This window comes from Perissodus microlepis, chromosome 5 (assembly GCF_051167445.1).
Source record: "Perissodus microlepis isolate ML-2025 ecotype Zambia chromosome 5, ASM5116744v1, whole genome shotgun sequence".
Taxonomy (NCBI): Eukaryota; Metazoa; Chordata; class Actinopteri; order Cichliformes; family Cichlidae; genus Perissodus; species Perissodus microlepis.
The window spans coordinates 7,152,188-7,179,231 of record NC_140465.1 but is presented as its reverse complement, the minus strand read 5'-3'; the positions used below and the strand labels follow the sequence as shown (position 1 = coordinate 7,179,231).

At 44.1% G+C, this 27,044-nt stretch overlaps 1 protein-coding gene across 2 annotated transcripts in view; it reads right to left on the bottom strand.

The window, feature by feature from the left end:
• pdzrn3b (PDZ domain containing RING finger 3b) overlaps positions 1 to 27,044 on the bottom strand; it is a 100,611-nt gene continuing 73,567 nt past the window's right edge. For both annotated transcript variants that reach the window (XM_084927541.1, XM_084927542.1), the window contains 7 exons: positions 6,360 to 6,613; positions 4,998 to 5,082; positions 3,393 to 3,491; positions 3,240 to 3,302; positions 3,038 to 3,139; positions 2,729 to 2,845; positions 1 to 2,367 (listed from right to left, as the gene is read on the bottom strand). In XM_084927541.1, the coding sequence (XP_084783667.1) occupies positions 862 to 2,367; positions 2,729 to 2,845; positions 3,038 to 3,139; positions 3,240 to 3,302; positions 3,393 to 3,491; positions 4,998 to 5,082; positions 6,360 to 6,613 (2,226 nt within the window). In that variant the 3' untranslated portion in view covers positions 1 to 861. The remainder of the gene's footprint in view (positions 2,368 to 2,728; positions 2,846 to 3,037; positions 3,140 to 3,239; positions 3,303 to 3,392; positions 3,492 to 4,997; positions 5,083 to 6,359; positions 6,614 to 27,044) is intronic.

Below are 27,044 nucleotides of genomic sequence, written 5' to 3'. Positions count from 1 at the left end.
TTTTCAAAGCTCGTCATATATAAAACAATAATTTATTATTTCTCTCATTTTACAAGACATCAAATTGGGTGGTTAACTAAAGATTTGCTTAAGCTGTTATTCTGACCAATACATGAAACCCTACCAAAGCAACTACAGTGTGTGCTTGAACAAACAGACATTTCAGTTTCAGCAACGTGAGAAATGTCTTTCTCTAAATATACGTACATACATGGTGATATCACGTTATGATGTTCTCTACATTATGTAACAGACGGTACATCGCTGGTGGCTTTAAACTTTGGGAGATCAGCACCATTCAAGGGAAAGCAAAACAACAAAGTGAATTTGATACAAAAGTTGGATTTTTTTTAATTTACAAAAAGTCCTTTTGAAAAGGTTAAGTGTTTCACCTCGCAGGAAAATATTATTTTGGTAAAAGCATTACGTACACATTACAGCAAAAATACTGAAGAGATATATAGTACGAACAAAATAATGTAAAATAGTGTAAATGCTGGCTTTTTAATGTATGGCACACTGTCTTTACACACTTTCAAAACCTTCCAAAAAGTCAAATATTGTATTTGTGTTTCAAAAAAATCTTCAAAAAAGCAGGCACAAAGGTAGAAAAGATTATTGAATTATGCTTCCAAAATCTTCCTCATACACGGTCTCCTAATCCAACTCACTCGAGGTCCAACCATTGTCCAACCTCTTTTCACTGCAGTGGGGAAAATGCTCACACAGAAAAGGTGTTTGTTTCCTATTTACACGTGTTGCCACCTTGAACGAGGCAGGAATCTGTACCCCAGCTGTTAGAGTCCTATGTACAGACCATTACACTCAAGTCTCTTCTCCTCTAGCAGGCCTGAACAGGTCTTAGACCGTAGTCACAGACAGGAGGGAGTTGTACACCCTCGTGCCATCTGGTGACTTGGTACCATGGGTGAGAAGTTCTTGAATGGTCATCCAGTTGTCAAATATTTTCTTATTCCTCTTTTTCATCATCTTTTTGTGGCTGAGTTCGATGATGTTCGGCTCCTTTTTGTCCTCCAGGGTGGCCTGCTCCTTCAGACAGTCGGCTCGGCTCTGCTTCATGAACTCGCGGCGCTGCCTCTGCTCCTTGGCACGCACCGCGTGCTGCTTCCTCTCTTCCTTGCTCCAGTAGCGGCCCATCTTCAGCTCGCTGATGGCGTCGTCATCTGTGGTCATACCGCTGCGCTCCTCGTGAATCCGGAGGGCGCGTTCCCTCAGCAGCTTGTCCCGGACGGGCCTCTTGGTGATGTAACGTGTGCCGTCGCTGCGGATCTTCACCTTCCACTCCATCTTAGGCTCCAGGTCGCCGGGGGTAATGGGATCCCGACACATGCTGACCAGGCTCATCTGGCTCTGAGCGTACTCTACGGCTGACTTCTGCTGGATCAGCTGCATGTAGCTCTGGTAGTGCTGGGCATGGGCGGGGATGTGAGCGTGCTTGTAAGGTGAGTGCGGCTGAGAGAAGCCTCGCCCGCTCTTACTAGACTCTCCGGGCTTTCTCTCTTTGCCCTCTGCCTGCAGCGCTCCATCTGGATCCTTGGATGAGCTTCTGCTCCGGCTCGGGCTGCAAGCTTCCTGCACAGGAGACAGGAGGGGCTTCAGCATCCTGCCGCTGGAGCCCGACGGCCCAGCTTGGTTTTCTGCTACTCTACGGAGTGAATTATCTGGAGACAGTTCCAGAGTCAGAGGGGTGCTGCGGCAGCTCTCACCAGTGTTGTAGGCACTGGAGCTGTCCTTGTCAGACTTCTCTGGCAGCTCCGTGATGTCTGACAGCTCGTGGCGGCGAGCATCTATGCTAGTGTTATAGTTGCGGAAGCCGCTGTTGTGCAGCATCCAGGATTCACGGCACTGCTCCCTCAGCTGCTGCATCTTGTGGGCGCGGACGATGTTCAGGCACTCCAGCTCTATGGTGCGCAGCTCTTCATTGAGCATCTCAAGCTCCTTGTCCACACCCTCCTGGTCCTGACCCATCGCTCCACCGCACTGCCCATAGAGGCCCTGGGCTCCACTGCTCCTCATCTGGCACTTGAGCTCCAGGAGTTCCCTGAAGCGCTCGCACTCGTCAACCGGAATGCCCAGGAAGTCGGCGTCGGCGTAGTCGACCGACATGAACGACTCGCTGCTGAAGGGCAGGTCGGTGCTACCGAGCGTGTCCTGGCTGTAGGTCAGCTTTCTGCAGCTGCCCAGCGTGTTGGAGGCCGTGGTCTGGTCATCGCCGAGGTTCTCCTGCTCAGAGCTCTCGTCGTTTCGCGTGCTCTCGTCCGTGCGGCCGACGCCGCTGTCCTTCTCGTGATGGTTAGAGAGCAGCGTGGCTGTATCTGTGGTGCCCCCATCCTCCTCGTGCTTCTTCTAAACAAAACAAGCAAACAGACCGCACAGGGGGAAGAAATAAGCGTAACTGTTTCACAACTGTTTTTCACATTTGGACAAATATGTGCAAAACTGTTAATATCACATCGGCTTTAATTATGAGCATTCATTGCACTTTTAATCACAAATGGACGAATAACAAAGGCTGCGTCGCTGAGCCTGAGGTTCTCCATAACAAAGACAATTTCTGTTAATGGAAAAAAAACAGTTGGAAACCGCGGAGCATCTGTTCACCTCGCCAGAACGGGCTCGGCCGACATAATCTATTGATGGACATATGTGTTAGTGGAGATTGATTGTGCGTGCTCACGCTCTTCACGCTGCGCACATGTGCGCGTACCTGCTGCAGCATGCTGGCAGTGAACTGCATGGCCTGATGGTGCTGCTGCTCCAGCATATCCATGTGGAGGTCATCCAGGAAGTCGTTCCTGTCATCATCCATCCAGCCCTCATCCAGCTGAGACGCGGCGGAGAGAAGAGATGCCTCATTAGATGCAAAGTTTTACACACACACACACACACAAAAGACCATCTGCTATTCAAAGTCCAAGTGCTGTTTTCAGATTTGAATCAATTTGATGTGAAATCACATTTGGTTCCAAACTAAAACCTTTATTGAGTTGACACCAATAACAGTTTGTGAAATTACCTGGATCTCTGGCCTGGCCACCAGCAGGGAGATGTTCTGGTTGCTCTCACTGGTTAGCAGTGCCACGGCATCCTCTCGATTTTGGATCTCAACACCGTTGATCTTATTGACACAGAAAGAGCCATTTAAATAAAAAAAGCAGTTTTTGTTCACTGTCATGATATGAGATCACAGAAACATGCACACACACACGAAATCATACCTGTATGATTTTGTCACCTTCTCTAATTCTGCCATCTTTTGCCGCAATGCTGTTTGGATCAATCTAAAGAGAGCACACATTACATTTGTGAGTTAAAGTGAGCGTTATTGACGCCGACAGGAAAAGAAATTGCTGTCCGCCTGCGACACATACCTCACTAATGTAGATCCCAGCCTCATCCTCATCGTCAGTCCTGTAACAGATAGTCAGGCCGAGCTTGTCTTGAATGTTGTCTCTGTACAAATCCACCTCCTGGAAGGACACATGCACAAATTAATAACCTACATAGCTGGAATTATTTTGGCCCATAGAGCAGAGAAACACTGTATTTATACGTCTGTGTCCCAGGACTATCTAAATGGGATCAAAACTGGGACACCAGAGAAGGAGTGATCCATCAATCTCTGTAATGAATCTTTCAGCTGGAGGCAGCGAGGCCACAGGCTCCTGACAAAGCCCTCTGACAGAATGAGAGATGATGCAGTGGACTGCAGTTGCGGAGAGTGCCATTTTTCACTTGTCAACACGTGTAATCTCACAGATACAGATAAAGATATGAGCAGCGCTCGTTTTTGGGGGCAGAGGGCAGATTCTGAAAGGGGTTAGCACTCTAAAAACTCTCAGCTAAAAAATGGAGACCATCTTTGAGGAAAAACCCATTTTTTTTGGCAAGAATTAGATGACTATTCTTATTCTGTAAATATGATGCTATAGTGAGGTACGGTAAGCAGGGGTGATACGTGTGAATGGCTGAAACCGACACTAGAAGTTTAGATTGTTGCTTCTAGCTGTTTGTAGCAGTCTTTCTTCTGGATTTATTAAATACCTGCAGCTTCTGCAGAAGTTTCTTCCTGTTTAAAGGGAGTTTTTCCTTCCTAATGTTGCCAAGCGCAACATAGTGGGTCGTATGACTGTTGGGGTCTTCATCTTACAATACAAAGTGCTTTGAGGTGACTGTTGCTGTGATTTAGTGCTAAATAAAATTGAACTGAATCACAGTGATACCTATAGGATTCATTAATTTGGATTATATTATACAGGATTCATAACACTGACTGTGTGAATCTATTATTTTAACTAGCAAAAAAACAACTAAACAAAACAATAAATATGATTTGGGAAGAAAAGTAAAGTAAACAAAAAAAGCTTCTGGTATTAATATAAACAAATTAGCGGTCAACCTGTCGGATTTGATTTAATCGCTAATTTGCTGTTTTGTGAATTTAAACATTATGAAGCAGAGTCATTCTTCAAGAGCACCTCCACAGATATTATTAATATCAGGCAGGTGGTCCCTGAGGTTTAATAAGAGGGGGAGCGAGGGTTGGCAGAGGTCAATGAAGGTGCACGACAGAGGTTTGATCGTGGCCTCTTCCAGCCTCTGTTAGCATTGTCAGATTCATCACCGCAGCCCTATTATCTTGTGCCATCTAATTATCCACTGGGCCTCATCTCCACTGTGTAGGAGCAGAGGAAGACTTATTAGGCCCTGTCACTAATAAGTAATGATGTCACCGTTGTGCATCTGCTGGAACAAACCAGCAACTCGATTCCTGTCTGGCATGCATCTCAGTGTCTCCGCATAGGGAGACTGCCCCATCAATAACTGCAATATATCAGGGCTTGGGGTCGCTAACAAGGCCATTGGAGCGGAGACGCCGAGATGACCTCAGGTCTGCTTATGGAGCAATAATGCACTTCTGTCCAAAAGTAGAGCTTCATTGAGTGGACGACTAAGAACGGAGATGGTGTTTTTACCTCATATTCCAGCTCCTCCCGCTCTATGTCCTGCTGTATACCCTCAAGGAAATCAGGGTCAAAGTACACGTGCCCAGGAGGATGCCTGAGAAAAGGAAAAAAAGAGAATAGGATAAATTGGAAAAGAGTGGAAGTCAAATTGAACACACACATTAGGAATGGAAACAAGAAGTAGTGACGCGTTTGTCAATCTGGATTTAATTTTGCCCCAGAGTTGGAAAATTAAATGGAGAAGTAGTGGGAAAGTAATAAGAATTCAATGAAGAAATCACTCTTGAATCAGATTCATTGAAACTGCAGCCTGAAGCTAATCACAAATTAACGCCGTGTTATTAATTTGTCTCGGAAATCAATTAAAGAAATCGCTATTATTCATTAAGGGGCGACTCCTGCTGCCACGGAGTGGAAAGTATAGCCAGGCTCCAGGGCTCACACACACACACGGAGTCAGAAACAAAAGATGCATTTTGAGAATGTGCAAATGAGCACAGCCATCATTTCAATGTGGCTGCGTGCCCCGGAGGAGCTGTTATCTCCCGTGAGTGACAGGGACATTTTCCCTTCAAACTTCCACACTGGTGTTACACGATCGCAGCGGTGCATTCTGCAGAGCAAGATAAGCTCTTTCAATTAGCATTTGAGGTAAAACGTTGGACGGTGACCAAAACTGGCATGACCTTTCCAACACTGCCGAGTTCTAACAACAAAGATTTCGACACTCTTCTCCATTTGACAAAAAGGAATTTCTGAACAAGCAAGTTGTGAAAAAGGCGTGAGGGGCCTTTAGCAACTGAGGGTGAGTGTGCTTAACTGCAGCTGGCCTTGCTTTAAACTAAGGAAACAGGAGAAGCTTAAGAAGCTTTTAAGAAGATGAAGAAACATGGTCCAGAAAGGCTGGCGACACATAAAGGCTTATGAGACCCTTTCAAATGTGTCCTTTTTTAAAACCACTGGTAGACGGTTTAATTAACCACCTCAAATTTGAGATTAGTTTAATGTGTAACTGGAACACTTTGAATCGGTGACAGGGGAAGAAATTGTTAGCAACACAGTTTCATTGACATTCCACGGTCTCTGCTAATGTCTTCATTTGTGCCCCATAAACTCAGGGGTGTACAAATCAGTTTATGACAGCCAAGCTTAAACGTGAGCATCAACTACCAGGCCCGACATGTACAGTTATTTAATGTTCAAATGTGTGTCCCACACATAATTTACAGAATAAACTGCCTTCTCTATATTTAAAACAAGAGTTTTCTGACTACTCTTGAAATAGTCTGCCTCCAGTTGTTCTTGTGCTGTTCTGTGCTCACTAACTTGCAAGGTTGAACTCCTTGAGTAAAAAAACGAGCTGGTACTTACTCCTCTGGAAGCAGATACTCCTCCAGCTCTGAGATTGGGGGTGAAGAGGGGGGCAGATTGGTGAGGGCCATGATGTGCTGGAGGGTGATGTCCGTCTGGGTGCTGATGTCTGTGACTTGGGTGTCAACGGCAGGGTTGGCCACTTTGGGGTAAGGGGCCCGACGCAGAACCTGGACCACGATGGGTTCCTTGGCGGTGCGGAAGGCCTCCACCGCCTGGTCGTGTGTGGCCTTTGAGAGGTCCTTTCCATTGACCTGGAAGGAGGAAGGAAACACCAAGGTCGATAACCATGATAATAATGGAGAAGGTTATTTTTCTATTTGGTGCCGAGCTCTCTCTGTGAAGCTCACATCACACTATGCCCACACAAAATCAGAAGCAATGTTCTGTTTGAGAAATGACTCATTACCGCCTTCAGCTTGTTTTACAGGGTCACAGTTGGACCACGCAGAGTAAGACCTTAATTAGGAAGAGTCTCTCTTTAATTAATCAAGGTTATTATCCGTGGCTGCATGAAGAAGCCCTCGTTTAGCTAAGTAATTTCTTAGCAGAGGATAAATTTGACCTCCCGTCAGAGACAGTGGAGTGGGTGCCAGGCGCTAACCTGAGAAGATTAATTTGAGCAAAAAAGCTGCAGCGAGTCGCGAAGAAGAGGCTAATTAAGTGTGGCTGAGCCACTTAAAGTGTCTGAGTGCTGATGAGAGATGAGCACAGACCCTCAAAAGAACATGTCACCAGACCCGGTGTGACTTGCACGCAGATCTACGCTGTCCAAGAAGGTCACGGCTGGGTGTACAAATTAGATCTGTGGTTTATCGCTATAGGCTAAATCTTACAGGAAATTTACTGGAGGATCGACACTGGGAGCGAATCCAAAACAAGCGGCAGCTCGCTAAACTTTATTAACAGCTGAGGTTTCTTTCATGTAATCCGCAGCCTGGGTCAGTACACTTTATCGGGGTTTACACAGAGCTGTCGTTCCGCTCTCAATCACCACGTCATGTGGAATTTTTTGGTCTGTGTTTCCCGGATGTGTTGAGAGCTTTGATAGAATCTGAGCCTGAGGGTCTTCTCATTTCACAGGTCTCCTCCTCCTGCTTCTCTGCTGCATTTGCACACACACACGCACACACATGCTCATTTCTACCTAGAATGAAGCTACTTTCTCACATCAGTATGTAGTTTGCAGGTCATTAGGCATGTCATGAATCTCCAGCATCCCTTCTTCACTCTTCTTCACATCTGACACACGTGCAAGTCCCCGTCTGAGGATTAATTTTCTGATAAACATGTAGGTGGTTGCTGTGCCTGCCCCCAGCTATAGTAGTCTCATTCCAATTCATAGCACAGTTTGCAGACTTAACTGTAGTCCGACACATCAGAAGTAGCAGCAATATTAAAACACCTCCAGGGGGATAACGGTGGTATATACACACAACCCGACTTTGACCCAGAGAACGTGAAAAGTGAAGGTATATTTTTATAAAAGGAGGACGTATACCAAAAAGCGCTAGGCTTGAGTATGTGCTGAAAGAGAAAGGATGAAGAAGGCTGGAAAACGGAGGAAACGCTGTGGGGAGAGGCCATGTGCCCGCTAATAACCAGAGCAGATTAATGCTAATCCTGGGTTTGCAGGATAATTGGATCATCACAGTGGACTTTAAAAATTTTCTACATTAAAACTTGGCCAAAAAAAAATTAATAGCTAATTTGCGGTTTGCTCGGAATAATTCAACAGTGACAAAAGTTTTATCATAACAGAAAATGCTAAGGTAAGAAATTCAATCAGTCCAGACCTCATGTCTGTACTGATCTTTGTTTCCCACAGCAGGCCACGATGTTGCACATCAGCTGAGGAAAACAAGTGCCTTTGTGCCTTCTCCCCTCTGGACGCAGGCTCCAGCAGTTAAACCTGGTTGCCAGGAATCCCGAGCCTACTTGAAGGCAGTGAACCAGAGACAAAGCCTTTAGTCCCCTTCTTGTTGTGCCTACAGCATTCTGCCTCAGCGCTCTCAATAGGGGGGGGAGAGTCTCCTCCCAACTGTGGAGGGGGTCCCACAGCCTCCATTCACTAGGCTCACCTCTGACACGGAGCGACCCTTTGCGGCACACTGGGAAAAAACACACAACACTCTCCCGACACAATACACAATGCCTCGGCACCGCTGAGACCCCCAAACTGCGCTGTGTCAAGCCCCAACTCAGCCGCAGTTCAGCAGCTCCTGAAGAGCGCACAACTCAGTTTACACGCGCAGCCAAACAAGCCAGACTTTAACAGGTTTAGCAGCTGCTCAGCTGCAACTGAAGGCCGAGTTCGCCTCGAGATGTGTTCTTCACGCTGACAACACGATGACTGACATGCAGAAATTACTCCGTCATCCTCCGGCGCATCCTCTGAGAGGCCTGGCTTAAATCCGTTTTAATGACAAGAGGGCGGCAAAGCCCCACTTAAAGGAATACTAATTAGTTTGAAATCAAACGACCGTTGCAGTGGTGGAATTTACACAGCTGTGGCTTTGTTATTCACCGATTTTCCTTCAATAAATGATAACATCTGAAGCAAAAGCAGAGCGGACGACCTGTATCACAGGACTTTCGTGCTACGGAGCGCTCTTCCTCCGTGCTTCGTGTGGTAGCTGTGTCAGTCTTCAGCCTGCTGGGTAATAATAAGGGGCAGCAGGTGTGAGCCATCGAGCTCAGATGCTCTGGAAGGCAAATCAGGCTGGATTGAGATGTTGATGTGGGACTCTCTGTGTATTGTCTCTTCAGTGATTGGCAACCTGCTGCCAGAAATGCTTATCTGCCAGGCAGTGGGCTTCATCTCTTTGATTATTATATTCATATTACACTGCATGGAGCGAGGCGGCCTCTGTTTTCCATTTCTATTTAGTTTTTATTTAATCAGATATTCCCAGTGAAATCGAGCTTCTTTAAATATGAGAATGATTATGATGAAAAACAAGGGAAATAAATGTAATCAAGGATAATAAATGTAATAGACACGACAGTTCTCTAAGCTCTGCTGTAACTCAAGCTTTAATTCATGCTTGCCACATGTGTACTGCACCACATCATCGCTCATAAGGTGAAATGGGTTATCTGCTAATTGAACGGTGGGTGCTTCTGCAGTCTAACTGTTGCCGGGTAAGATACTAAACTCCAAACTTTCCTATATGCATCCATCAGTGAGGGGTGTGTGTGTGGGCTTAAAGACACAGAGTAAAAAGTGGCTTTATGAATTTTTGCTGTGGTGGAAAAAACATAAAGGGCACTCCACCGCAAATTATAGTCGTAGTTTTGAATCGGACACTGTTATCACTCATAATTTCAACTCGCCAATCATGTTGATGTGATGTCATAGCTCTGCAATTCAGGGAAAAGGCTGGAAAAATACTAAATGCTTGCTTGTCAGCGTTGCCTTCAGGGCTTTTTGCTTTAGGGGAGTCAACTCAGGGAGTTTAAAGTTTTTGCATAAGGAAGAGGGAAAGGTGGATGAATATGTCAATAATAATATTAATGAGCAGCTTGCTTTAAGTGGCTGGTTGCAATGACATAAATACTAATGTTGTAGGAATGACACCAGTAGTGATGCTTTTTTCCTTCCTGCAGGCTCACATTACATTCAGCCGATTTCAGTTTGTATGTGGGAGGAGGAAATTGATATTATTATTATTTTTATTGCACAAAAGAACAGGAGTGTGATGCTAACTGCAACCTGCATCCAGGATAGAAACAACCACATTAAAATGCTAACACGACTTTGGCTCTTTGCAAGCTTCTGCACAAGCAGCATGCTAACACTTTGTTACTTTTAATAAAAGTAACAAGAAATGTATAATACATTACTTTTTTTTGAATAATAATCCCAACACTGGACACTAGCATGGCAAAGTCTATTGCAGCTAATGATAAATGGAAACGCTATGAAAATGATCCAGTATGCTAACAGGAGCATTTTGGATCAGCTAAAATGAGACTAAACCAGCCCGATACACTACAATGCCAGTAAGACAGCCCCCCTCCCACCAGTTCTAATCATCATCATACAGGAAAGGCTTTGCAGGATATTAAGTGAATGTAGCATTAGTCTTTGATATGGCTACTGAATCACCACATAATCCTTTAATAAAGAGGAGAGCCAGTGTTTCTGTTCCTCGGGGAGATGCGGCAAGGTGAGCAGAGTGGAAACTCTGCCAGACACACGGTGCCTTTGACAGTGTGGCAGAGGAAACCCTGGGAACTTCACTCTATAGTCGAGCATTTTCAAGCAGTTTGAAAGCCGGAGCACTCGTCTTTCTGGTTGGGTACACTTCTTAGACAAATTCTTCCAAATCTCTATTTCCCAACAGAAAGGAGCGCTGACATTATAGAGAGCATGAAGGCTTATATTCAGTGGGGCCTATACTATGTTTGAGTGGCAGCCTGAATGTAGGTCATTCTACTCATAAAGCACAGCTAATCCCTCTTTTATTTCACTTTAAAGCATCTTCATGAGAGGAAATAACCTAGAACCTGAGAAGCAATTGATGATTTTTGTGCACACTTAAAGTGTTTTTTTTTTTAAAAGTCTTTAAAAATCTGCATTTTGTTTTTTAACTGACCAGGCAGGAAACTCTCCACAGCAGGAGGCTTAGAAACACAGCAGTCTTTATTTACAGCAGCCTGTGAGCTTACAGAGGATTACAGAACAAACAGCTAAAAACTTAATGCTGGCTGAAAGAGATACTGCTGTTTATTTTCACCTAATCTGATTGAAGCATGGGACATTGGCTTCTTAATCGATCAGCTGTGGATAAAACAGATTACTTCCAGTACGCTTTCTGCTCCCCATCTCAGGCCTAATGAGCCCAAATGAAGGTGTGATGTGTGTCTGACGGAGATGCTGAACTTCACCTCACTCTATTTGTCTTCTGCTTTCAATCTCTTTATAATAAATTCTTTTCAAATAGACTATTAGACATCATTTTTTAAATAGCTTTTGCACGCCTGTATCTCGCACTGTGTGCTTGTGTAGCCCGGCCTGCCTGAACAGAGTGTGGGGAACATCACTCTCTGCCCCTCAGCACATGTATGAAATTACAGGTATAAGGCAAAGTGAAGGGTCAGGTTCACGGGGCTGCTCATATCAGCAGTCAGGTTGAAACCCAAGGATTGTGCCATGTTTCATTAACGCACTTATCTCACACCAGTGCCTCAGGCGCCCCCTAACTGTCCAGCTACACAGATGTCGACCCACACTATAAACACACACTTACCCCATCACAGCTCTTTGCCAGGGCCAAGTCTATTTGTCCATGGCAGCAAAGACATTTTTGCTCTTAGGGGAGAGGAAGGGGGGGGGGACAGAAAAGTAAATACGAAAAGCCACAATCTGCGTCGAGATGGGACATACTGGAGCCATCCACGGCCATAACTACATTATACTAGGATACTAAATCAGAAAAAGAGCTCTTAGTCAATGCCATGCTGGGAGAGGCCAGATAATGAAAAACACCCAGAAATCAAACATCTGCTTCCAAGGTCTTGGTGCTGGATACCAAAACACCTCCAGAGGATCTGCGTGACCCTGAGGGGATCAGAGCTGTTTTGGCTAACAGCATTAAGTGGGTATTAAGTGGGCAACAGTATTAACTGTTGTGGCTGAGTGCTGTATATAAGTACATGCTTACAAGGTTCATGAACACTTATTATATAATCACCAATCTTTTAATCATGTACCCGCTGTGACAATCAGGGTGAAGCACTGCTGCTCCTATAAAACAACAGCTGAGTGAAACTAATTAGGAGACCTTTACTATGAGCACACACACCTAACTAATTACAAGACAACCTATTCAAAGCTGACTAGGACCTATTCTATCGTCTTAGAATGGCATCGGGTCTGTGGCTGGTGTTTGTCCATAACAATGATGACAGTTTAAGCCAGTTCAACTTGGAAGGTTTTACTAGTCTTTTGAAATATTATTTAAATGAAGTGAGATTGATGAGCTGGTTCAAAATCATTATTGAGTGAGCAAAGGCAACATTAATGTAAAAAAAGAAAAAGAACTACAAAATTGTTAAACTTTACCTGTTTGTCAAAGTCAGTATCAATTTTCTTTATAGAGCAAATGTCACTGTACTAAAACACAATGTGCTTGAAATATAAATCTATGTAGGTTTGTGTACTCTATTATATTTTCATATAATGTGTATAGGTTATAGCTTTTAAGTACCATATGGAGTTATAGTTGTGAGGATTTGTTGAAGCTTTTGGTAACTGGTCCTTTTTATTCCGTCATCATACAGGAAAGGCTTTGCAGGATGTTAAGTGAATGTAGCAAACTCTTCTCTAAAAGAGAAGAGTTTGCTTCTGTTTGTTTCTGCAATTACAAACTGTGTAAAAAAATTTTGTATCAAAATAAAGCCACACTTGTGAGACTTAATCAGAGGCGTAAATATTACAGAAGATGCTACTCTGTCAAAGTAACTGAGGATGGAAATAAGATTTTTCTTGCCTAACTTCTTTTTTTGGATTTTATAGCATAAAAACTCTTTGAAAATATGCTGCAGTAGACAGTAAACTCCAATAAAATTGTGAATTGACATATTTACACTATCTGTGCAAAGACTGATGCTGGTGAAGTGAAACACGGCAACGTTGCAGTGTAGACATAGCCTGGTGTTTTGCACGACACTCGTAGTTAATCAGTCAATCTTTTAACTGTAACTGGGCAGAAAATGCTGATTTTCTGACAGGAAATGGATCTAAGCCATTGTGGGAGATGGGAGTTTTTCAGGAAATGAGACATAAGCGCGATTTTTAAATTTTTGGAAGCCTTGCTACCCTGCTGTTCAAACCTTCTGTTTGCAAATGACAAACAAATAACGTATACTTGCTTTAAGGGATTCAGAAGGGAGCTAAAATGGGCTCGTGGCTGAAATGAGAGACTTCACCCTGACTGCAAATAAGATAAAAAAGGATTATTCTGAACTGTGAATCACACAAAGCCACTCTAGTAGGGGTTGGCAAAAGCATAAGAGCATGACTTTAATTAGTACTTACTTGTCAGTTATTTCCACTGGTGGAAAAGCTACATCAAAGTAATGATAGCTTTGTAGGGGATTAGCTTGTAGGTTCAGTTTCAGCTAAATCTGAAGTTGGCAGGCTAATACATCCCTTCTGGTTTATTCAGACCACCAAGAAATCAGCAACATAACAACGATATCAGGTGAACCAAAGACTGTGCGTTTGTTGTGCTTCCTTTGACAATTGCACCTAAAAAAACAAAAGAAAAATTGTTTCGGTAATTGTGTGGCAGAGACTGGTTGAGTTAATCTCTCAAGAAATATCTAACACCATCTCATGCTACACCTATTAAGTGTGCCAATATTCTGTCAAAGTCCATTAAAGGTCTGTTTGAGAGACTGGCAGCTGGCTCGCAGTGTTATACTGCTGTACTGTCAGCATCGTGTTATGTCTCTGTGATCCCTCTCTGCCATTTGCTTTAGGCTCACACTAAGTACACAGGCTCCTGTGAGCGCTCCCCCGTGGCAGTCAGCCACCTGCTCCAGTGTTTAACAGATGTGACGGCACACCGGGGCCGATCTTCGCCGTTATTAAAAGCACACAGTGCCGGGCTCCGCCGGCCATGCTCAAGCGCTGGCGGTCCCTGCTTCGTCTCTGCACGCTGTCCGTGTCAGGCTTCGTTACGGGGTGCCAAGGAGCAGGCAGAGCTGCGCCTTTGAAGACAGAGGGGGTCTCTGACAGGGGGACAAGGGGGGTGGAGGACTGACTGGATGAAGAAAGTGTTTTGTACAAATATTTCCATCTCATTTTTTTGTCTGCTTGGTGGAGAAGATGTCGCACTGAGACCATCTGGCGCTATGACAACTTGGCTTCTTGAGCCGAGCGTGACATCTTAGCAGCGTTCAATCAGAAATGTGGCTAATTAGGCAGCGATGCGTGGAAAGCTCCGGATACGAAATGTTCCAGCGGACTCATTTGCAAACTTCTTTTGCTCAGCAGATCAGTCGCTTTTGGTTTAACATGCATGGAACAGAGGAAAATAAAAAAATACAGAGAGCGAGAGCTAAGAAAGCAAAAGATTTAGCAGGCAAACAACCGTCCAGATCGGTTCAGCATGGATCTGAGCCGCAGTGGGCAGTTTGTGCTGAGGCTCTAATTAAGCTCGGGTCTCATAAGAGCTGCTGCACGGCGCCACAGCCATTACGGAGCGCTTCTGAGAGATTAAGTGCCGTAGGACTGTCAAACAGAGTTTCCAAGGCCTCTACCTTCTAGTCTCTGACAAAAGCAGCTGAGCTTACATCTCCACACGGCGCTTACCTTGAAGCTTTGAAGAAAGGGGCCGAGGGTTCAGCGCTGTCAGAGGGGTCAAGTTGAAAAGGGAGCGCTGAGCCCACTGCAGCTCAGGCCTTTAATGATCGTGACGAAAAGGGAAAACACTTCTACAGACTGCAGCGTTGGCTGCGATTAATAGACCCTAACCGTGTTTGATCTCCAGAATGGCTCTATTGACAGTCAGCACTGTAAACAAAAAAAAAAATCTGCAATTCCTTGGAGACAGTAATGTATGCAGATCCTCTCAATGAATTCTTCCCAAACAGATTGCTCAAGTTACCAAGTCAACTGAGTGTTTCGAATCCTGCCAGGACTGCTTAAAAATGCCTCGAGGTAGAAAAAAAACAAACAAACAAGCAGAAAAAAAAAAGATGTGCAAGTCTGCTGACTTTTATAGAACAGTGCAAAACCATATTTCTCATACTCCCAACATGGGATTTAGAGCTAAGGTGTTTAATGAACTGGAAAGATTTCAAGTGTTCATGGATTATTAAGTCCTTGGAGAGATGACGAGCAGAGTGGAGCGGGCGCCGTGCCAGGGCCGCTGATCAAGAGGATCTGCCTGTGTGTTATCAGTGAGGAGAGGGAGGAAAAAAACGACTTCCCAGAATTGCCCCCAGAGGTACAAGCTGAGAATTTGCTCACATATAATATTTCACTCAATGCCTTCTACTGTACTATGAAAGAGCATGCAGCGCAAACATGCACTACATATTCATTTTACCGAATGGTTTATGCATGAGCGCCAGAGCTATGTGCCCGCCTTCAGTGAGACTAAGCTCTAATGAGCTCGCAGCCACCATCAGACTGCAGAGACAAAACATTCAGAAACCAGGCTTCAGTGCAATTTGCACACTTTACATCAAATATTACAATAAATAAGTAAATAAATTGAAAAAAAGAAAGAAAAATTAAACAAGTTGCACAGCAGATAATTATTTCAATCAAAAACAAAGTCCACTTGTGGTCTGATCCCGGTGGAGATGTTTACCAGAGGTATCATTACTCTGAGGAGAGGAGCTGAATCACTGAATCAATACCGAAGCAGTCTGAATCACTCGTTTTGACAGTTAGCGTTTCTCAGACCGCCTTTCGGAGCTCATCGTCTGTGACAGACGTAATTCTTCACCGCCCGACAGATTTTACCCCCTCTTCATTTCTGCAGTAAAGGCGTTTCAAGAAGCTGTAAACTTGTTTTTATTAGCTGTGAACTGATTTACTCAGTGGAAGCAAAACAAGTCATACAAGCCTTCAGGAAAAAAGCTGCAGGTTGAAAGAGACAAACACAACACCATTTTAGGGCCTGAAACACTCGCTTTTAGTCAACAGACTGAAAACACTTTGATACAGCGACACTCTCTCCTTCCAAAAGTGATATCTGATGTTGTAAACCTGACATTTTCTGGGCCTTTAAATCTAAAATGACACTAGATAATCTGATCTCACAGCAAAAGACGAAAATGGTTATTTACATGGACGCTGCAAGCATGAAATACCATTCCATTACCAGTCTATACATCACGCTGGGTAGGTCTCATGAGACACTGTCACACTAATTGGACTGACACTAAAAACTAAAAGACACGGTTAACCACGTGAGGTAACAAGTGACAAGTAACCTTAAATTTACAATATGTTTTGAAGAAAACCAAAAAGGACAAAACAAGCCCCCCAAAAAAGCATGCATTCTGACAGTTTAGGATTAGTGTGATGATCATTCATGCAGCAGATCATCACACTGATGCATATTTAATGATTTAACCCCTGCAATAGCCTGCAGTCAGGTAGCATGTGTCTCAGCTTGGCTATCATTAACTAATGCTAGAAGGAAAGTTAAAGACAGTGGATCCCCCCACGCCAGTAGGACACATGTAATGATTAAACACTAAATGTGTCGGGTCGGGGGGTTGGACTAAGTCTGTCTGTACTGTAACACATAAAAGACTGATAACAGATCAGCTCACTAGAGCCCGGATCCTTTGCTCCACTATTTCAATTTAAAGCAAAAGCACAGCGAACAAATACTTGACCCGATCACAATCGACTTTGCTTTAGTTTCAGGACAGACAAGCAATTCTCCTTAAAAGTTCCTTAAGTACTAATGATAGAGGTTAAAGCATTTGCAGTCAGTGATTGTTTAAGCAATGTTGGCACTGTGAGACTTGGCTCTTTTTGTCTGTTGTAGGTGAAAATAAAACTAATATTTTTGACATTGGAGCCACTGGTGAGGCAACACGAAACACAAAAACATGTATTTTCCCCCCTTTTTTTAAAAGTTACAAACAACAGTAACCTCTAAGATATAAAAAGCAAGAAAACTCTCAGTACACCACAGAACAAAAGTATTCCTCACATTATAAAATATGATGTACACCAGAAGTAGGAGAAAAAAAGGTGAGATCTGTGCTGTCATGTGAGGCAGCCGATTGGCTTGTTAGAGGCACAGACGCCTCAGTGAAACAGAGATGATCTGTGCTGCTGAAGCCGGCACGCCGACTTTCTCCACAGACTGACTCACTGACATGAGAGCCGTGAGTCGGAAAGGTGGGTGAACGCTCTCCCGATCCGGAGCAACTTCCAAGCAAGATGACACAAGGATGGAAGTTAAAGCAGAAGAAAAAGAAGTGATGTACATTTCCATAAACTGTGTTTTTGGTTGGTGGGCTTTCTGACCTCAGTATTAGCACTCATAATCCATTTATTATACCCCTGAATACAACCCCCCCTCCTTCTTTTTCCTTTTAGAGAATCAAAACCTTTTAGTGTTTTTCCCCCCAGAACAAACCTGATCAAAGCCAAACTATTTGCAGGCACAATGTAAGACTCCCTCCTGTTATCTACCCTGGGAGCTTCTTCTTTTTTTTTTTTTTAAAGAAAAAAAGAATAAAAAAAGGCGAGGATAATAAGTGAGATCCACAGAGAGCTTGATCATTACATTCATTTAAACCAGCCACTAGCCACCCGGCACCCTGTGCAGTAAATGGAGATGTAATTTGGTGTGATAGGAGGATAACACTTGGCTGGGCTCCATTATAGATGAAAAGACAGTGAGGGAGGGAGGACGAGAAAAAAACACAACAAAAAAGCAGATTTGAGTGTGTTACAGAAAGCAGCGCTCACAAAGATGTTCAACACAGTCTGTCAGAGTCGCGCACTGTCTGCTGTCAGATGGGTCAGTGTTTTCACTCATTAGAGCAGACTGACACTTGAATCCAAACGCATGAATACACCAGCACTCTGGATGTGTCGTCTCAATTGAATTCGACACCGCAGGAAAGCTCGCGGGGATCAGAGAACGGCAACATGTTGTAGGGTTTTGTCCCGAAGCGTGAACAGCTTCTCTGCTCAAAGAACAAGCAAACACACTCACACGATACATCCGGCTAAATTTCACAATGCAAGTGGTTTTTGTTTTTGTTTGTTTTAATGCCGCAGAAGAGCAGAATTGCTTAGATCACTTTGGTCAAAAAAAAAAACAACAAAAAAAAGTTATGTTTCGCATACTTTTTTTCCACATGAACCCAAAACAAAACCAACAAAAGTTTAACACTACAAAAGCACTGAGGCAACTTTATTTTCTTCATCAATTCTTGCGTTCCCTTTTCTCAGTCCAACAGCCAAAAAATAGATAATTTACAACATTATGAGATGGAATAAAAGTAGCATATGCTCATTTTTTTTGGAAGTGATACTTAAGTGGGAAAATCCTGAGTATGTTAAGGAGCAACTTGGAGCCATAAAAAGTGCTAAAAAACAGACAAGTTCAGGGCTCTTGGGAGAAAATGCTCTCCCTGCTTGTTAATGATGCATCTGCCTGGTCCAGTTTCTTTGGTGGGAAGAAAAAATGCACAACAAGCACCCGAGTGTTAAACATAAACTTTAGTCAAAGTCAAACTGGGGTTAAAGCTCGGAAAGCTCAGAGTCAGCATTCAACTGACAATGAGGAGGTGGGTTAGCGATCGACACACACTAGCAGAGACACTGAGGGAGTCGTCGCCTCTTCGTCACCCCCTCCTCCTTTAAACCACAGCGCGCCACCTCTCACTGACCCCTGTGACCGGCGTTCAGGCTGCTCAGCTGCGAGAGCTCCGGCCGGCAACAGCTCAGCTCCACTCCACTCTCTTCCAACTCCCACTCAGCCAGTGACCTTCCCCCAGAGACGCAAACTAACTGAGCTGCACTTCAACAAAGTCTGGGAGCTACCAAACCAGACTGTGGCTCTTACAGAAACTGCAAAAAACAACAAAGCAAACTATAAAAAGAAAGAAAAAAAGAAGCAGCTCCTCCTGAGGCTTGCAGAAGCTTGGTCACAGTACCTGGCACACTTCGTAGAGTAGTTTATATTGCTCCTCGGGCTTCTGCAGGGTACAGAGGCTGCATCCCATGGTGGAGGAGATCACACCATCCACGCTCTCCCTCGAGCCAAGAAGAAGAGAAGCAGCAGTTATCTTGTTTCTTCTTCTTCTCCTCTCTGAACTCACTCCCACTCCAGTGCGATGTGTCTTTCTTCCACAGCCGCACGACAACTTGGGCTGACAGGATTGACTTCCCCCTAGCTTGTGGCTCTATCTCGCCACTCAGCCTCGTCCTTCACACACACACACACGCGCACACACCACACACACTCATGCACACACACATACACACTGACCGCCCCCCTTCCTTCTTGCTTCACATGTCTCCCTCCCACTCCGTCGCTCTCCAGCTTCCTGCTCAGCTTTTGGAGGCCAGCAACTGAGATCGGCTTTATACGACCCTCATGTTTATTAAGCAGGTGCTCACTGAATATTCATGAAGGGTGGGGCTAGTTCATGAATGTAAGGAGGGGGGGTGGTGGTCATCAGGCTAGATAAAGTAATAAGCATAGTTGGATCCTTTGTGTAGAAACAAGCTGAGTGATGAAAAGCATTTTAATATCCCGGCAGGACAAATATACTAAAGAGACTCCAGGAGCTTCTTTCTAGCCAGATGTAGACTTTTAATTTGAAATTCAAAGTGCTTCAAGAAAGCCTTCATCTCTGACAGCAGGACGCACACATCCAGTGCTGCGCTTTGCAGCTTTTACCCTTTCTGTGCCCCTTGTTAAATTAGCACTTGGTGACCTCTGGTATACTAATCCAGCATTCTTTCCTCGTGTTTTTCTTTCCATATACACAAGGCCCACAGCCAGTGAAAACAAATAAACCAGATAAATATTTATGCTGGCCCTCTGTGGCGCGGTTGGACAAACTTTACCCAGCGGAGCATCTGAAGCGTAGCGACATACAGTTAGTTCTCGGGGTCCTTCACGGTGTCCGCTACCCTGCCAGCGCACGGCGGGTAACGGCTCCATAAGCCAGACCTGGCATCTGTCCTGCTGTTTGCTCGTGTGCCACGCAGCCAAGCACAGATAAATGCTCACAGGGGGCAGCAAGAGGGGCAACCAAAGCGTTCGAGTGTTATTTGCAGGCATCACAGTGGAGAAAAACATTATGTGTGTGATAAAAACGATCATTGCAGGACTTCACTGTATGATATCGTCACCTCTTCACGATCTGATCCCATAGTTGATGTGAATTTTTAAGGACTGAAGCGCTAAGCCGCAAGCCTGGATAGATTTCATGGCAGGAGTTAGGGTTTCTCCTGTAAGACCTACCACTAACTGCTGGCGGTTGAAGGCATTTCCTCCAGCCAGATGTGTCCTGTGATCTCTATCAGCTTCACCACTGCTCCAAAACCGCTGCAATACAAGAGAGCAGGCGCTGGGCTTGTTTAAAAAAAGAAAGAAACAGAAAGTAGCTACTTTTTTTATTTACCTCCTGGAGAAAGTAATTTGTTACAGTACTTGTTGCATTACTTTTGCAGATTTTACTTAGCAGCCTGTTTAGCACAAAGCAGATGAAAACCAGCCGATAGAGGCCGTCACACAAAATGCTTCTGCTTCTGTTACCTGTAGAAAAAGCACGTTTTTGCTGCTTAGTTGGGGTTGGCATACACTACATTTGAGATTCAATCTCTTTCCCTGCTGGCTTTGTGTTTGTAACATATAGTAATTTGGATAGGGAAGAGGTTAACGTGGAAATACTGTTCCTGGACTGGGCAAAATTTGCTCTTTATCAAATACTTTTTCCATTTGTGCAATAATTCAGAAGTAGCAGTGTGGATATTGCCACACCTTCAAAATTTAGATTCTGCTCAACTTTTGTCTCGTCTCCCACATGTCACGCGACTTATTTTGCAAAAGTGTGCATACAAAGTAACATTGGATGATTTTTTTCTAATCCAGGCGTCCTGCAGATATAACAACACACACCTTGTCAGGCATAACAATATATCAGACTTGTTTGTCCAGCGCGTCCCACAGATGTTCGACAGGATTGAGATCTGAAGAATTCGGAGGCTTTGTGAGCACCTCACATTTGTTGTTGTGTTGTGTTCCTGGACCAGGTTGTGTTATCCTGCTGAAAGAGGCCACAGCCATCAGGGAGTACCATTTCCATAAAAGGGTGGGCATGATCTGTAACAATGCCTAAGTAGGTGGTAAGTGTCAAAGTAACATCTACACGAATGGCAGGACGCAAGGTTTCGCTGCAGACGCAACACTGAACTTACATCCAGCTGAATGCTGCATTTTTTTCATCAACTAATAGAAAAATGTTTCAAAAATGCAGATAACAATAAGAGCATGCAGCAGTTTTCAAGGTTTTCATCTCTGACAGTTTGTTGCTACAAGCAGACTCACTGTATTGTGTTAAATGGTACGACTGGTCTCGGGAAAACAGTCTCCAGCCAACCTCACATTTTTGTTTTTACAGAATTTCCCATTTTTATTCTCATTTACATACGACCACTTGGAGGGGAATCTGACTAATAAGATTTGACTTATCCATTTAATCTCCGTGTTTGTATTCCTTTCCAGCGTCTTCCAAACAAAGCCTTGCGTTAGATAAATTCCTCTTTCCCACAATCTTAGCTGCACAGAACTCTGGACAATGTTAAAAGGAGTTCCTTAAGGCAAGAGACAAAAACTTGCCTCGGGCCAACCAAGAAGGTATCTGTGTAAATTTGACAATTGTTCATCATCACTGCGGGCTTTTGCTTGTCTGGGTGCTATAGGCTCAAAACGTTGATCCAGAGAAGCATGAAAACTCATTCTACGCTCACATTAGCTGTACTGTTGTGCCTGGGGCTGGGATCAGTGGAGGGTTCAAGCCGGCGCTGTTGCCTGGATAATCTTTCTTTCACACTGAGATTATCCCATTCGCCAAGTCAAAACGAAGACAGCGCTCCGACACGAACAACTGTGCTAAAGGTTGCGGCAGCTGGAGCAGAGAAATAAAAAATGTGCATATTAATAAACAATCAGCAGAGGTGAAATATAGAGTTGGGAAGTCAACTGAGAACCTGTTCAACCACAGCTGGCAGGAAAAGCGCCTGCACATCGTCTTTGTGTCTGAGATTTAATTTTGTCATTGCTGATTGAATTTCTCGCCCTCTCTGGCAACAAAACCGTCCTCCATCCGTGTGCGGTGGTCTGATCAGTGGGCTCGGCAGACAGACACACGCACGCGCACACGCTCACTCTTCAGCTTTTATTCATTACTGGCCTAGACATGACACGGTATCAGAGGTTCTATCTCAGCGGGATCGAGACCAAAGAATAATAATGTCATACGGTTTGTTATAATAAACATCAACATTTTTTCATGGCGACCAGAGGGCTCGAGGTTACCACATCCCCTTCCAATTACCAGCGTGCTGCTTTCATAGTGTGCGGATGCTGCTGTGCACTTGATCAATGCTCAGTTGAGTCATTCATATTCATAGAGGCTGCCTGGCAGTGTGTCCGCGTCCCACTGGGCCCAGTTTAAAAGTCATGACTTTAGCCGGAGCCACCGAGGGATCAGGTGGCGATCGCTGCAGCGTGCACCATCCCTATGTGCTTTATACCGTTCTAATGCATCGTCTCCTCCTCCTCCTCCCCCGGGCCACTTTATTCAGCTCACATAACTTCAGAAACTGACAATTTTTCTTGAAGTCACAAACTAAAGCTTACACAGCTACAACTGCAACTGCTAGCATTTTAATGTAGCATCACTAATAAACTCTATCCCTGCTACTGCCATTATAATTACAATCCGATGACAACGACACATATGCGATTTGCACAGGCTGTCCTTTATCTTTGGTCTTGTGATGCACGTCTCACAGCGTTAATGAATTCTACCTCATCGTGTTATAACTGAAACCACACTCCTTTCCTGCAACTCGACCAAGTAGTGTCTGGAGAAAAACATAGTGCAAGTGAAGCTGAATATAAACCATGTTCAAGTCTTGTGATTTAAGCATCAACCGCACCACCTGCTCCTAAAAAACCCCATCAATTACAACTTTATTGTTGTCTTTTAGATGAATGTGTGATCAGAATGTAATTTGCAGTCTAGGGGGTCAGTAAATACTATATAAATCCAAGTACATTGCATTTAGATGCACTAAGCAGTATTCTTTAACCTCGTGCAATAATCCTTCAGATAATGTCCATAGATTAGTTCAGTCATGGTTACTATAAAGGGAAATGAATGACTGCTAACATTATTTCCTTGTTTAACCACAAAATCTGAGTAAATGGCAAAGCTAAGCATCTCAGAGCAACAGAAATCCACAGTTTTATCTAATAAAGCAAAGAGTTACAGCCAGGCATCTAGTATTAGCAAAGAAGCAACGTTTGGTAAAGGATACGGTTATTTTGAAATTGTGGTTACTTGCTGCCTTGTCGAGAGGAACCTTAAAAGTTCAATTCAACATTTATGAAGTTGATGCTGTCAACTAGTCAGCTTATCATTAACTTTCTTCAAGCAAAACTAAAACTACTTTATGACCTTTATCTCATTTTTTAGACATTAGTACATAAACTAATAGCCTAGCGCAGCTTTGCACTTTGTATGACCAGAAGCTAAGCAATTTATGCAGTATGTAGTGAGTCAGACCTACTGCTGTACAAAAATGCACACTGTAGTTTTAACCTTTAATCCCTTTGCTGTCTGAATATTTACTGTACATTGTAGTTGTCACACATGCACCTTGGTGCTGAACTTTTCACGACTTTAAACAAAGACATGCAGGTGACAACGTAAATGTCTGGTTTAAGTGGACATTAAACTGTTTCCTTAAGTGAGACAACGTCCAGACCTTTTCCTCCCAACGCCGTCTCAAGTTCATGCGTAAAAACTGCTTCTGACTGAGAAGTAACGGCACACAGTGTTTCGGTTCATATGCAGGTCCACTGCTGATCTATTTAAAATGTATGTAACCTGACCACATGTTTCAGCCTACCTCACCAAGCCAATTTATTAGCCATTTATCTTTCAGTCATCAGAGAAGAGAAAGGATTAAAGAAAAAAGAAAGAAAGTGGAGGTAAGAGGGTGTGGAGAGGAAATCTACAGAAGGTGACGACGTGGCAACATGCGAAGTAACTGGAAACTGATGGCTAGGAGTGATAACACAAAGGGAAAAGGCATAATGTCCAGGTCCTCTCACACCACTCTAATGTGCTGTCCAGACAGCAGGATGAGGGAAACAGAGAGAGAGAGGGGAGGGGTTGAGGATTGGGAATGATAGATTGATTGAGGGGAAAACTAGACAGTCTAACGTGGCTTTCTGTTGTATAAAGTGTCACTGTTCTGTGCGGCGATGGAGTCACTTCACGTCATGTTGCTTGAGGTCAGGCGAAGACTTTCCGCTGTCTGTAACTCCTCGTGTTTTTGTGGTGAGACGCCACAAATGCTGACTAACATAAACAGGAAGACACTCAAGTTTTCCAACAAGAGTAGATAATGAGCTGTTTTGGTTGCTTCTTACAGGACACCACTTTCTAATAAGCACACATTCAAATCCTTGTGCACACCAGACAAACCAGTACCGATTCATAAAGACATATTTTTATAAAAGAAGTAGTGGTCAACGATACTGCACTGTACCTGATATGGGACATTTAAAACACCTGTTCTTTATACGGCAAATGGATTTTGCTTCAATTACCATGCAGCCCATCGACAGGGAAATTAAATTATATCAAGCAGTCGTATATCTAGTGGAGGGTTCAACAAGTGAAACTGAATCGGTGTTTCTCACACAGACTTAGCTGCACAGGTATGTTAACAGGGAACCGGCTGGACATTTTATCGTCAAAGTTGATGTTAGAAGCGGGAAAAGTGGGCAAGTGGACAGATTTGAGCTAGTTTGACAAGGACCAAACAGTTATCTATCAAGGTGATCCAAGTAAAGAACAGCGGTGAACCAGGAACAGGGTCAGCAGCGGCCAAGATTCATTGATACAGGTGGGGAGTGAAGGCGGTCCGATTCAACAGATGAGCAGAGGTAGGTCAAACTGCTGAAAAATTTCAAGTGGTTCAGGAATGGTTTGAGGAGCACAACAATGAGTTTGAGGTGTTCACTCAGACTCCAAATTCCCCGGATCTCAATCCAATCGAGCATCAGTGGCATGTGCTGGACAAACATGGACTTACAAACTTACAGGATCTATTATTCTCTTGGTGTCGGATACCACAGCACACCTTCAGGGAAACAGAGTTAACGATAAAAACCGATAAAAACCCTGAAAACCATAAATTTCACACCCGAGCCTCAACTCTCGCGGCCCGGTACCAAACGACGGACCGGTCCATGGCCCGGGGGTTGGGGACCGCTGGTCTAGTGGAGTCCATACCTTGATGGCTAAGGGCTGTTCTGGGGGGACCACCACAACATTAGTCAGGTGTTCATAATATTATGGCTGATCAGAGTCGACGTCTGTGGGAAACACTGCTTACTCATCATAATTAGTGCTGCTCAACCAGTGAAAATACTTTTCTAACATCTTCCAGTCCTCTGGATAAACTGCAGCATGGCATGAGCGTTCCCAGCTTTGGCAGCGTCATAGAAAAGCTGCCATTTGATTGATTTTGCAAGATTACATGATTTTGTAACATTTCCCTTTTTTGAAAAGATTACTATGAATAAAGTTCAGGCAAAAGCAAAACCATATTATTAAAATTCTATACTGAACCATGAAATTTCTCTGTCAACAGGTTTGGCCCAGCATAGATGGACTCTACTCAGTGGATTTTGGCCACGGCTCTGTAGCCCACCCCCTCCACCCCCACACTCCATTTGGCTGTGGCCTGAGCCCTCATATCAGCTCTGTAAACTGCAGAGGATATGAGAGGAGAAGGGAGCTATAATACCACCGTGTTAATGGAGATGCCAGATGAGCAAACAGGAGCGCCAAGATGGAGCGAGAGCTAACACGAGGGACGCTAAAAGAAGGTGTGAAGAAGAGGAAGAAGACAGACACGCGAGACAGACAGAATCCACAGAGGAGGGAACGGGGCAGAAACAAACTAAATGTGTGGAGGAGTTTAATGAGTCTCCAGATCCTCTCAACAGTACCGCTGGGGCCTAAGCATGCGAGGATCAGTGTGTGTGTGTGTGTGTGTGTGTGTGTGTGTGTGTGTGTGCCTGCACCTCTGAAACACAGGGCTGTGCATAATTTATCAGACAGCTGTCAGCTTTGTACTCCTATTTACTTTGCGAGCCAGATCCCGTGCCAACAGGGACCCGAGCCAGCGGGAATGACAGCCACCGAAACGATTTAATTGGAGACTCAAACAATTAATAATGCCATCACTATCTCTTCAGAGTAATTACTTAAGTATGGAGGGGATGTTAACAAGACTGATATGCTAAAATGCTATGATAATGCCCCTTTCATACACAAACAGCCGTGACACTGGATGTTTTTAGGATATAGTTTTTTCCCCTACTTTACTTTTTTTGTTAACAGAAGATATAAATCTGTAAACCTGGTGTCTTCTTTCCAGGCTCCCCAAGGCGGTTTCCCATTATCAACAACTCGACAGTAAAATGCACATAATTTTGCTCCAGGTTGTTTAAAGTCACCTTCACTTTCCAGGGTTTGGAAAACAGCTTCAGGCAGGCATTCGTTGGTGCGCTGCATTCACTGAGATGGTTTGAACAAACATTGCGCCACAAAAGCAATTATCAGTTTTTTTGTGTTTTTTTGTGCGGAGTGCGACAAGTGTGAAAGAATCAGCGTTTTCCCAAAAAGATTTCTGTCAAGCTATCCCACACAAAAAAAACACAAACAACTCTCGCAAAAAAAAAAAAAGAGAGCAAAGAACAGCTTTCTGGTTCTCTGAGCAAACAAGTGCCAAGTGGATGCAGGCATGGATTTGAGTGTAAATTAATTGGTCTCAGTGCAGGCAGTGAATCTCTTGGCTTGGTCCCCTCCCAGCTGACTGGCCTGTAAGCTACCACCACCACCACCACCACCAATGAGAGACCT